Source organism: Belonocnema kinseyi, chromosome 5 (assembly GCF_010883055.1).
Source record: "Belonocnema kinseyi isolate 2016_QV_RU_SX_M_011 chromosome 5, B_treatae_v1, whole genome shotgun sequence".
Lineage (NCBI taxonomy): Eukaryota > Metazoa > Arthropoda > Insecta > Hymenoptera > Cynipidae > Belonocnema > Belonocnema kinseyi.
In genome coordinates, this window is record NC_046661.1 from 20,550,879 (window position 1) to 20,564,891 (window position 14,013).

The 14,013-nt window shown below is 34.2% G+C and overlaps 1 protein-coding gene across 2 annotated transcripts in view; it reads left to right on the forward strand.

Moving 5' to 3' along the window:
- The first annotated feature begins 1,468 nt into the window (after nt 1-1,468).
- The window catches only part of LOC117173214 (neurogenic protein mastermind), a 758,065-nt gene continuing 745,520 nt past the window's right edge, over nt 1,469-14,013 (forward strand). For both annotated transcript variants that reach the window (XM_033361664.1, XM_033361665.1), the window contains exon 1: nt 1,469-2,079. In XM_033361664.1, coding sequence (XP_033217555.1) covers nt 1,633-2,079 — 447 coding nt within the window. In that variant the 5' untranslated portion in view covers nt 1,469-1,632. The remainder of the gene's footprint in view (nt 2,080-14,013) is intronic.

Consider the following 14,013-nt stretch of genomic DNA (forward strand, 5'->3'; position numbering starts at 1 on the left):
AACAATATTTATGGATACAATAGAAAGGGGAAAAAATATTTCGTTCATTTGAACGTTCTGAACTTGAGGTACATGAATACTGGCTCTATACTAACAGGATTTTTTCTGAAATTTCAGTAGTTATCATTTGATTTAAATAATTTTAATCGTAAGGTTACAGTAAATTTAAGCCTAAAATGAAGAAATTAATTGAAAAGATTCGACGAATAAACACTTCTTTGATCGGGGATTCCATTTCGGACTCCAAAAAACGAAATTTCACCTCACGGATACTTTTTAATTTACACAAACTTACTCTCAACAGAGAGAAAATCTGCAAATACTCCGTTTCAAAACTATGGGTATTTTACTGTCAAATAAGTTTAATCAGGGGCCGTTAAAAATATCTAGCTTTTTGCTGGTCTTTTCGACCCCCCCCCCTTCGCAAATCATATAGGCGTTACGCTTTTTTGTGGTCCCGTTATTAATAGAATGATTGCATTTTTTATTTTCTTGTAGATATTGCTTTTTACTATAATTCAGATTTATAAAATAAATAGCTTAAGTTAAATTTAAAAAGTTAATTTACGTTGTTGAATTTTTATTTCGTTAACTTATATTTTTCATATACATTGTTTTTAAAAACGAATTATCTTTTCCAAAGGTGATGAAGAAACAGTAAGTAAGAAATGTGAGTTTATAGGAACACACTTTATACTTTATGGATGTCCCATCAATGATATTTTCTCCTCGCAGTTTCTGTTAACATATTTTTAAAAGCAAAAGCTTAGATATTATAAAAATTGTTATAAAAATGATTCACGTTTGCTCTGCACATTCTCCAAATGCTGAAGTGCAAACTCAAATTTTGAGGTTCTGTTCTGCTAAACCAGCGTTGATCGCCGATTAACTCCATTAACCGGCCGAAATCGGTCGGTTAAGTTAAACGGCGATAAACTATTTTTAATCATTCTTTAGAAGATGGTGGCTCGCACGGTACTGATTAAATTAGGCTAATCAAGGATTAACATCTTAATCAGAATTGGTAAATAGGCTCTAAAAAGAATTAAAAATTGATAAGCTAAAATTTGTTTCTTGATTTTTTTCAAGTTGTGTTTTTCAATAAATTTATTTAACACAATGTCATTCAATTTCCATTGAATTAACTGTAGCAATTTTTCTATAGTGAAATATAATTAGGCTGCGAGGATTAGTCAGCTTATGTGGAATTGGGTGGTGGGAGGTACGAGAGGTCTTAATTAATCCATTAAATTTATATTGAACCGAAAGAAATTGTTTTCAATGAATAAATCACCGTCATTATCAAAGTACATAGATAATGTGGTACAAATGCGTTATTGCATTGGTGTGTGAATGTGCATAAAAATTGCAAGTGGTCATCTCTTCTTTTTTGTGAATCGAGAATGGAACCCCCCTCACAGAAGTGACAATTCTATATAATTATTAACCAATTGAAAATAAAAATTTCAGTGTCTTCGATGTCAAGGTCAAGGTTAAGATCACATGTTTTGCAGCGGAAGAAGGAGTCAGAAGTCACGGGGTTTGTGACGGTAAGAAGAGGAGCAGTATTAGGAGGGATATGCAGAAGTTTTTACTGAGCTGGCTTACCCTGCGTTGGATTTAGGGGGCTGTATGGAGGCCGGTGGGCTTTTGCCCCGCCAGCCCCCACAAGGCCCCCCTGGATCAGTTTGCACGGGAATGGTCCAGGGTTCAAACAATTTAAGTAACTCTAATCAATCACCGGTGCATGATCTCAACCCTGTCGGCAACCAGTTGAACTTGACAAGTCAGCAGCTGCAGCTACAGCAACAAATGGGTCAAGCACCCGGCATGGGTGAGTCGCTCACCCCCAAAAGACAAGCTGTTGTTGATAGATTGAGACGCAGGATAGAGAGTTACAGAAGAAGGCAGACCGATTGTATCCCCAGGTTCGATCAAAGCTTTACCGGACAATGTGAGCAGAATATTCAAGATACTTTAGTGTTAAAGCAGCGCTTTCTCGAGAGTAAAGCGAAGAGACAGGCCAAGAAGAACGACAAGAAGCAAAGCGAATCCGTTGGCCTCTCCAGTATACATGTGGTGAGTCACAGACTTTCCTACTCTTACTTACCAGTACTTTTACTACTTTAGCACTCGCCTTGTCTCTTATCATATCATGCAGGCTTGAGTCTAGCGTTTTTTAATTTAAAAATAAAACTAATTAACACAAGATTAATAAAATTGTTTATTATTATTATAATAAAAATATTAATAATTCATCAAAATACTACTTTAAAAAAACAGAGATTGGTTTAGTAAATACAAAACTTATAGATATTTCGTCAAGTGAACAGTAATATATTTTTGGAAATTGGAATACAAAGTACACAAAGTAACTATAAAGTAACTAAAATTAAGTTACAAGTTACTGCAAAAATCGTAACTAAGTTAGGTTACAAGTTACTTTTAAAAAGTAACTAATTTACCCTAAAAGTTACAAATAACGTATGTTTTTAGTAACTTAGTTACTTGTAATAAGATACTACACAACACTGGTATACTATTCAATTATATTTCATCAATTTTCTCATAGTCCGCAATTTTAAGTATTCTTTTTTTCCTATAAATAAATAAATGATACGATTTTCATTATGATAGATGCAGCTTCCTCTCTCAGGATTCCACTGTTAACAAAAACTCATTTTTCAACAAAAAATGTCACGTATGTTTTGTCGTTCTTTGGCAGATCATTCCTGTTGACATTTTGGTTCTTACCGAAATGTACGGGCGCATGTTATGAATATGACTGTTTTATTTTTTCTTTGTAATAATACCATAAAGATTTAAAAACTGTTCGAGGAGTAGTCCCTTCTTTATTTTTTTATTTTTATTGTTTTTGTAAAAAAGGACTACTATATTTAACTAAAAATAGATTCATGCAACTACCGCCTGTAATTGTCTGTGTTTCGTGTCAACGACGTTTTACCAGATTTAGTTGTAATTCTTACTTTGAGGAAGGCCCAAAGTAGGGTTGAAAAGACGGTTTATTTCATTTTTTTTTGTTTTGCTAAATAAAAATATATTGAACATATGACCGAAATAATTTGACTTTCTTTAAATAAGACAAACCCTCATAAAAAAACTGAGAATGAAATAATTAAAATCTGAGACTGTTGGAGTAATATTCTGGATTTCCTGTATAAAAAACCAGCTTGATAGTAGCTGACTTTCCTAGCTTGGTAGATGATTGATGTTCTTCAGATCTACTGCATATATGTTGCATGATAAGCATGCCTGACTTGTGGATACGAGTACCTTTAAGTCGCGACGACCATCTAATTTGTTTACATTATCGGTTAGCAGAGTTATAATGATAAGTAATTGCGATCGTATAGAATTCTTCTGAGGCTTATTTTTGTTTTTTGAAAAGTGTTAATGAACTCATTCTGTGCTCTTTTTTTAAATTAAAAAATTTATATTAGCTTTCAAGCAAATAAAAAAAATACAATATCAACTTCAAGTTTTTTTCTTATAATAATATATAATAGAAAATTATGAATATCTTAAATTAATTATATTTTTCTTTCAGTTATATTTTTTGATGTTGGTAAAATTTATATATCATTAAACATTCTACTTCATGGGTCAGCCGAACAGTAACAGGAACTAATTTTTTGTCAAACAAATTATTGCATATAAACAATTAAAAATATAGATGTAGTAAATTTAGTTTTGCTCTGACAGATCCCCATTGGGCCATTTTTCAACAAATAGGCTCAATTTGTTTAAGGAATCAACAAAAATGTATTTTCAATAACTCTTTCCTATAGTCGGAGAGCCGAGGCCGTTTTTGGCGAGTTATTAGGTAACGATTCTTCCACTATTTTCCTGATTGTTGAGAATATACTGATCACGAAATGTGGCTTCTCCAGGGATTGTCCCGGGGAGAAGGTGTTTATTTACTCATTCGAAGTTGTAAAAAAAATGATTAAAATAAGTCATAAGTTAACGGCTGAATCTTTCTGCGTTGAATGTGGAGACAATTAGACAATGTTCCGTGCAATTGGCAGAACAATAGGCCGGTGCGGAAGGGGGGGGGGGGGGGGGGGGGGGGGGGGGGGGGGGGGGGGGGCAGAACGATCCAGAGGTGTAAAAGAATATGTCTTTTAAAGTTATTTTCTAACACCCAAATTTTTTATGTAACATTCTACTCATTATTCAAAACATATATTCGAAGAGGCAGAACAAAATCTCGGGGAGAACATCCTGGCAGAACATCGCAAACTGCCCGGTTTTGATATTGGTCATTGTGCGTCGGTTTACGGCCCTGAAACTGCGAGCAGAGCAGTCACTTGTGCTCTAAAGACGATCAGTAGCGTAACTGGAGACATAGTTAACGCCACTCTGCTGGCAGTATCAGGGCCGTCAACCGACGCACAATGACCAATGTCAAAACCGGGCAGTTCGCGATGTTCTGCCAGGATGTTATCCTCGAGATTTTGTTCTACCTCTTCGAATATATGTTTTGAATAATGAGTAGAATGTTATATAAAAAATTTGGGTTTTAGAAAATAACTTTAAAATGACATATTCTTTTACACCTCTAGATCGTTCTGCCCCCCCCCCCCCCCCCCCCCCCCCCCCCCCCCCTCTTCTGCACCGGCCTATTGATCTGCCAATTGCATGAAAAATTGTCTAAGTGTCTTGACATTCATCACAGAAAGATTAAGCCGTTACCCTATGACTTATTTTAATCATTTTTTTACAACTTTGAATGAGTAATTATACACCTTCTCCTCGAGACTACTCCTGGAGAAGCCACATTTGGTGATCAGTATATTCTCAACAATCAGGAAAATAGTGGCAGAATCTTTACCTAATACAAACCAAAAAAGGCCTCGGCTCTTAGACTACTACGATACATTGATACTTTTTTAACTCTTTCCTACGATACTTTGCAAATTTAACGTCATTATTAATTATGTAAATAATTTTCATAAACTTAATCAGAGTTTGGCTATTTTAAATGGAACAGGCATAATTTTTTTACAGAGTCAGCTAAGATTGTTTTTCGAATTTCTCTTTTTTTATATTGCTTTGTATATTTACAAGAACTATTAATTATTTAAACAATTTTCATTTTAAAAATCAGAGTTTAGCTACTTTTTAACGAGTAGGCTCCATTTTTGTACATAATTATGTAAGAATATCTTTCCGGTAACTTTTTTCTCTGATTTGCCAATTTCTGAGATTTATTAATTATTTAAACAGTTATCAGAAACAAATCAAGAGTTGGGCCATTTTTCAACGAATAGGCTTAGTATTCTCACGAAATCAACAAAGAATATATTTTCTACGGTACTTTGCAATTTTAGGATAATTAATAACCATTTAATCAATTTTCATAAATAAATTCAGAGTTCGGCTATTTTTTAGCTTACATAAAACATACATGCTGCTATAAACTTTTTAATAATACGGCACGTCTTAATATTAACCGATGTGGCTCAAACTTGGTGGGAATTTTTTTTCCGGCAACCTCACAAATCGGGGGCGGGGAGAGTGGCATACCACCTAATAAAAAAAAATTTTCAACGGGTATGATTTTGGACCACCCTAATATTCACAGTCATATGAGACAGGTGTATTGCGGCCTCTGAGGAACGAAGGGATTTTACATTTTTGAAAGTTAAGTTCCAGGTTATTTACAATACACCAGTCCTCAAATGTATTTAAATTATCTTCTAGTGCGTAACATGAGTTGAAATCTAATATTGGTAGAGACACGGAGAAAAAGATATCGCACAATGATATCACAAAACCTCTATATTGCAAGAAAGCACAATATGATAACGTACAATCAGGTCCCGGAGCTTTGTACGATATTATAATGCACTAATATCACAGAAAAAAATGAAGATAAATTTTTTTGCTGTCGTCTGCTACGGCGTTCTTAGCAGCAATGGGAAAAAGGCAGAGTATGAGTGAGTTCGAGCTATCAATCGGGACACCAGATTTACAACAATAACAGAAAAAAGTAAAAATTCGCTGCAGTTAAGACCTGCAACGGTTAATGATTAAATATATTTCGACGAAAGCTTCACTGAGGTTGGGAAAATAATTCTGAACTCGTCGACTGTGTCGCGCTGAAGTGAGCAAATTTCGGTAAAACATGTAGAATCAAGAACAAAAAACATCAAAAAAATTTGGTCTTATTGATATATTTCCTCCGAAATAAATCACATTATTGTAGATGAATTAGAACTTACTTAATGCCATTTAGCAAAAGCGCAAAATGTAACTAACAGATGGGAAACCCCATTTCTCTCAAATTGAAAGAAGTTAAGCAACGCTGGATAGCGCTGGCGTCGTAATTGTAGCTACACCTCGAATAAAAATGGAGTGATTATAAGATGAAAGATTATGCAGGCAAGGTTAAAAATAGGAAATTATCTTCCTTTCATGTAAAGTTTATCTGACAAGGTTAATTTTTGTTCTGGTGAATCTTTCAGGTATGTTAAGCTAGCACAACACTATGAAGGTATAGAGATGTAACCTATTTCATAATTTAGTGCTCATTTAGGGCTAATTTGGGCCCTTGGTCCTAAATTTCTGGCTTTTTTATTTTGTTTTAAATAGTGTTTGCGCTAGCTTAACGTTAAACTGGCCGAACATTGCTGTAAAAGGTGCTAAAAATGATTTCACGGAAAATTCACTTTATACAATAATTTAGGGCTCATTTAGGTATCTGGGAATATGATAATGAAAAATTTTTTAAATTGTTTAAACAATTTTTGTTTAAACAATTTTAGTAAAAATGAAGTAAACAATTTTCTTCCTTTACCCTATGTTAAGGCTCACTTGGTGCTCCATAAATATGGTATTTGAATTTTACAATAAATTCTTTAAACAATTATTTTTTAAACAAATTTACAACAAAAAATATTTTTTTCTCCTGCATAATTTCAGGCTCATTTAAGGCTCCTGAAAAATCATCGACCGAAGGTCGTGCGATATTTCCTTTGCCCTTTTTACATTCTCATCATTTATGATTGAGAAAGTATTAGAATTGTCGGAAATTTGACATCACACTTTTTCAACGGATCTCCACGTTTCGAGACCCCCTGAATCCGAAAATCAGGTTTTCACGATGGCGTCTGTCTGTCTGTCCGTCCGTCCGTCCGTGCGTAAACACGATAACTCTCGAAAAAAGGAACGAATCAAATACATCTTTGGCACACTTTTTCTAGGTCCTAAAAGAAAGGACGAGTTCGTTAACTAGCCATTTTTGATAAAAATTCAAAAAGTGAGCGCACTTTGAAAATTTTTGAGACCACTTTTTTCTGAATTTGAAAATTCTATGTACGGATATTTATGGTATTGAAAAGAACAAACAATTTATCCTCATGACTTTTTTCAATAAAAAGAAAATTCTCAGAGTTATAGCGTTTTCAAAATTTTTTTAATCAACCGAAAATAAAAATTTGAAGCCGAAAAACGCACGATATGAAAAAAAGTCAAGAGAAGAAAAACATTTCTTTTTGATATCCCTACAAGATTATCATAACCAATTTTTGGATTTTCTTCAAAAATCTAAAATTCAAATTTTGATTGCACAAAAAATAATGGAAAATAAAAAATTCCATTTTGTGGACAAACTATGTAGGATACAAAAAAAGATGAATTAACAAAAATGGTTATCCCAAAAAAGATATACAATTTTGTTAAGAATCACTTCTTGATAGGGCGCATACTTTTTGTTTTATTCGTGAAAAATAACGTTGAAAAAAGGAAAATAAAAAAAATATGTGGAAAAACGACGCAAGTTACGAGAAAAAAATCCAACAAAACCTGTTTACAAATGTCTGTCGGAAATCGAGCGCGCAGCGCGAGTGTCACGATGAGAATGTGTATCTCAAAGCCTACAAAGCTTTGAGAAACTTAATCTTTGACTATACTTAATTAAGAAGACAATTCAGAATATGAAGACGCATATAAATACTGCCATCTAAAAGAGATCTTTTTGATAAAGTTTTTTTCAAGCATTCCAAATGCAAAGAATAAGTATCCAAGCGCGAGGTGTAATTATGTTCGAGGTAACCTATTATCGAACGCGAAGCGCGAGATTCAACCGTCGCGCGCCCTAGGTGCGCTCAAACTTGCGAGCGCAGCGAGCCGCGTGCATAGCGCGCGATGAGAATGTGCCCGCGAAGCAGGCAGATTTTTTTTGGATATATGGTGTTGTGCCACCTTAACGTTATAGAAAATACATTAAGGGCTCCAGGAATATAATAATTAAAAATTAAAAAAAAGGTTTAAACAATTTTTGTTTAAACAATTTTTTTTATTTTTCATTATCATATTCCCAGAGCCCTAAATGAGCCCTAAATTATTGTATAAGGTGAATTTTCCGTGAAATCATTTTTAGCACGTTTTACAGCAATGTTCGATCAGCTTAACGTTAAGCTAGCGCAAAACACTTTTTTTTCAAAAAATAAAAGAGCCCAAAATTTAGAAGCACGGGCCCAAATTAGCCTCAAATGAGCCCTAAATTATGCGAGAAATAAAAACGGGTTTAATTGTTTTCTTCATGTATTTTTTATAACGTTAATGTAACACAACACCATACATAAAAAAAGGCAAAGGAAATATCGCGCGACCTTCGGTCGATGATTTTTCAGTAGCCTGAAATGAGCCTGAAATTATGCAAGAGAAAAGAAAAGATTTTGTTTTGGCAAATTTGTTTAAAAACAAAAATTATATAAATATATTTTTTTAAACTTTTAATTATTATATTCCCAAAGCCCTTAATGAGCCCTAAACTATTCTATACGGTGACTTTTTAGTAAAATCATTTTTATAACGTTTTACAGCAATCTTGAACCAACTTATTGTTAAGCTATTGCAAACACTGTTTTTTTACAAAAAATAAGAGAGCCCGAAATTTAGGACTACGGGCCCAAGTTAGTCCTCAATGAGCCCTAACTTCTGCGAGAAATTAAAATGGGTTTAATTATTTTCTTCATGTATTTTTTATAACGTTAAGGTGGCACAACACCATATATAACCAAAAAAAAGGGCAAAGGAAATATCAGGCGACCTTCGGTCGATGATTTTTCAAGAGCCTTAAATGAGCCTGAAATTATGCAGGATAAAAGAAAATATTTTTTGTTGCAAATTTGTTTAAAAAATAATTGTTTAAACAATTTATTGTAAAATTCAAATACCATATTTATGGAGCCCCAAGTGAGCCTTAACATAGGGTAAAGGAAGAAAATTGTTTACTTCATTTTTACTAGAATTGTTTAAACAAAAATTGTTTCAACAATTTTAAAAAATTTTTCATTATTATATTCCCAGAGCCCTAAATGAGCCCTAAATTATTGTATAAGGTGAATTTTTCGTGAAATCATTTTTAGCATCTTTTACTGTAATGTTCGGCCAGCTTAACGTTAAGCTAGCGCAAACGCTATTTAAAAAAAAAAATAAAAGAGCCCAAAATTTAGGACCACGGGCCCAAATTAGCCCTAAATGAGCACTAAATTATGAAATAGGTTACATCTCTATACTTCCATAGTGTTGTGCCAGCTTAACATACCTGATTCTTTCACCTGGAATCGATGTAAACTTTATCTTCAATTTTTTCTGTGATCGCTTGCTGACTACTCGAACCCTCGCGAGATTACAAAAGAAGAAATACAATGTGATAGCGTAATAAACTTAAATTCTTACGTTATAGATTGCACAATTATGCGGTATATAATATAAAATCTTGCAATGTACGATATCACGATTTTGCACTATTACGATATATAGCGCGAGAATTAGGATATATATTGTAATTTATGCGATATAGTTTTCTCAGTGCAATTTAACATTATCTGCATACATATAATGATGGCAAACCAGCTTAGTCGACAAATCATTAATGTAAACGAAAAAAATAATGGACCTAAGTTTGAGCCCTGCGGTACGCCAAATGTTGGCCTGAAAGTTTGAGAAGAGTGTCCACCATTTTGTACATACGTTTCCTTACCTGATAGATAAGAGAGCATAAGTCGAATTATATAAGACTCAAGATACAAGGCACTCAATTTGTGTAGTAATGCAACGTGATCTACTTTGTCAAAATCTTTGGACAGGTCTGTATATTTGACATCTACTTGAGTATGTACCTGTAGTTGTGTCCGGACTAGCTGGGTAAAACATACTAGGTTTGTAAGAGTAGTCCTTCGCGGAACAAATCCATTTTGCATTGGTGAGAGAACTTTAAAAACTGCTGTCGAAATGATGTCTTAAATACATACCTCAAATACTCATGACAGTCCGCATGAAATTGATATAAGCCTGTAATTTATTATTTCCGATTTATCTCTTTTTTTCCATGCTTGACATATTCGAGAACATTTCCAGCTTTTCGGGAAATAACCTGTTCATAGCGATAAGTTAAATATAATTCTAAGCAGTGTGACTAAAAAATTACTGCAACTCTTAATTAACGTACAGGCAATCTTGTCTGGATCACCAGAATCCTTGTTAGGAAGTTTATTAATAGATTTCGAACCATTTTTCGAAGTAATCTCAACACTTTGGCAAAGAAGGGAATCTCATCTCATTATACCTGGTATTCTAAAAACTTTTTTTAAATGATTTAAATTCATTGCAACTTTTTTCATTGCGACAAGGCAGTTCGAAGTTCGAATTAATTGAATGAAATATTTAACTAAATAATAGTGAATAGTAGGTCCCGGAAGCTAACATTGCAACATTGTCATATCGACATTGGCACAATGCCATCATTTAGTGTTTATTTAGTGCTAATTTATGCTGCAGAAGAAAAATGGTGTGCCCGGTAATTTTAGTCAAAAAATGTAGTAATGCTAGCTTCAGCTGAAGCCACAACTCCGGTATACGAAACTCTAAAATTATTAGTGATATCAAGTTCTGTTTTGCGCAGGAATTTAGTGCTAATTAAGTGCAATAAAAATGAAGTGATAATTCTGCACAAAAAAAATGTTATGTCTGATAATTTGGACCAAAAACATGTACTAATGGTAGCTTCATGTGACTGGTATATGATACTCGCAAACTATTCATCATTTCAAGTTTTCGTTTGTGCAGGAATTCAATGCTAATGAAGTGCTCTGGATTTGTGCTATGCAAAAAATCCGGGCCCCTTTTTTTACCAAAATCGTAGTAATGCTGGCTCCAGGTGATTCTGGCATATGAAACTCGGAAACTATTGTTGGCATCCGATTCTCCTTCGTGCAGGAATTTACTGCTAATTAAGTGCTTGTATATACAGCAAAAACCAAATTTTTTGCCCGATAATTTTAATCAAAAACATGTAGTAATGGTGGCTCCATGTGACTCTGGTATGTTAAACTCAGAAACTATAAGTGATATCAAGCTCTGCTTTGCGCAGGAATTTAGTCCTAATTTTGTGCCCGGTAATTTAGACCAAAATATGTAGTAATGGTGGCTTCAGATGACTGGTATATGAAACTCGGAAATTTTCATGATATCAAGTTCTCCTTTGTGCAGGAATTTAGTGTTAATTAAGTGCTATGTAAAAAATCCGCGCACTTTTTTTAACAAAAAACTTGTGGTATGGCTGGCTTCAGGTGACTCTGGTATGTGAAACTCGGAAACTATTAGTGATATCAAGTTCTGCTTTGCGCAGGAATTTAGTGCTATTAATTGGCTTATATATTCTGCAAAAACTTTTTTTGGTGTCCGATAATTTTGACGAAAATATATAGTAATGATGGCTTCAGAAGCCAGCCTTACTACATGTTTTTGATCAAATTTACCTGGCACAAAATTTAATTTTTGCAGCATTTCTAAGCACTTAATTAGCTCTAAATTCTTGTGCAAATGAGAATTTGATACTACTAATATTTCCCGAGTTTCATTATGACATTCTCCTGAAGTCAGCATTACTACATGATTTTGGTTTAAAAAAAGTACCCGGATTTTGTGCATAGCAAAAATCCAGAGCACTTAATAAGCACTAAATTCCTTGCCAAAGGAGTATTTAATATCATGAATAGTTTTCGAGTTTCATATTCCAGTCATCTGAAGCCACCATTACTACATATTTTACTCAAAATTACCGGGCACAAAATTTTGTTTTTGCAGAGTATATGAGAACTTAATTAGCTCTAGATTCCTACGCAAAGGAAAACTGGATGTCAATAATAGTTTTCGAGTTTACATACCAGAGTCACCTGAAGCCCGGATCTTTTGCATTGCACAAATCCAGGGCACTTAATTAGCACTAAATTCCTGCGCAAAGCAGAACTTGATATCACAAATAGTTTCCTAATTTCAAATACCATTCACATGAAGCCACCATTAGTACATGTTTTTGGTCAAAATTATCGAGCACAAAATTTAGTTTTTGCAGTACATATTAGCACTTAATTCGCACTAAATTCCTGCGCAAAAGAGAATTCGATGCCAGCAATAGTTTCCGAGATTTGCATACTGTAGTCACCTAAAGCCAGTATTACTACACGTTTTTTGTAAAGAAAAAAGTGCCCGGATTTTTCGCAAAGCACAAATCCAGAGCTCTTAATTACCACAAAATTCCTGCGCAAAGTAGAACTTGATATTAATAATAGTTTCTGGGTTTCACATACCAGAGTCATCTAATGCTAGCATTACTACATGTTTTTGTCCAAAATTACCTGGCACAATATTTTTTTTCTGCAGCATAAATTAGCACGAAATAAGCACTAAATTATGGCATAGTGTCCATATCGATATGACAATGTTGTAATTCCAGCTTCCGAGACCTGTGAATAGTGTAATTAACATGAAACGGATCACGCAAGTGCCTTTTTTCTTAGTCTTCTAATTCATTCACCTTCTTATATCCTGCTTTTGCCTTTCGAATAATTTTATCAAAATTTATCCTGGATGAGTATATACCTATGTATTTGGTACATATAAGAATAATGAACGGCTAGGTCAATCGGTGACGTTTGGAACACGCAAATAAGCTACTTTCGCTTATTCATAGTCATGGCCAGCTCGAGCCACGAACAATGGAAACTAGGAACGAGATTTGAAGGTATTGCCAACGGGAGAAAGCTGTGGGAATCGCAATTTCCGGTGAGAAGCATTGCGGTGAACCAGATTCGTTCTACCTCTTATTCTCCTCGAATTTTGCATCTCTCCGATTTGTTCAGCTAAGGTTTTGTCCTGTGTGTGCTAATCGATTTATGCCGCAAGGATATCTCTGTCTAAACATTTGAATTTATATCTTGTCGATCGAAGAAGGTCCATGAAGCTAGCACCTCCAGAAACGAAATTCCCCAATTTCTTTTTATCAGAATTTTGAGCTTATTTGGGCTATATTGCCGATTATTTACAAAGTTATATGACTTTGTCAAAAAAAAATTCTTTTCAGAATTTTACAGTGTAAATAGTATCACTGATTTTTGGGCTCCAACCCTTAACGTTAAAAAAACAGCCCCTTGTTACCAGGCTCATATGACTACTAAAAAATAATCATTTTCAGAATTTTACAGTGTAAATAGGATCACTAATTTTTGGGCTCTTCAAAAATACTGACGCTGATTTTTAGGCTCCAACCCTTAACGTTGAAAAGCAGCCCCTATTTACCAGTCACATATGACTTTGTCAAAAAATAATCCTTTTCAGAATTTTGCAGTGTAAATAGTATCACTGACTTTTGGGCTCCAACTCTTAATGTCAAAAAGCAGCCCCTTGCTACCAGTCACATATGACTGTCAAAACATAATCCTTTCCAGAATTTTACAGTATTACTAAAGTCTCTGATTTTTGGGCTCTTCAAAAATACCAACGCCTATTTTTGGGCTCCACCCCTTTACGTTGAATGACGACCCCTTTGTACAATGTCAGTGTTTTTGGTCTAATTGAAAAATCGAATTCGTGTTTATAGATGGGTGTTTGCTTTTTCAGAAGTAGGGGCGGTTTTTCCAAAAAAATGCAAGCATTGGAGAGCCCGAGAATGGGAGTAGTTTTTTTTATATAGAGGTCATT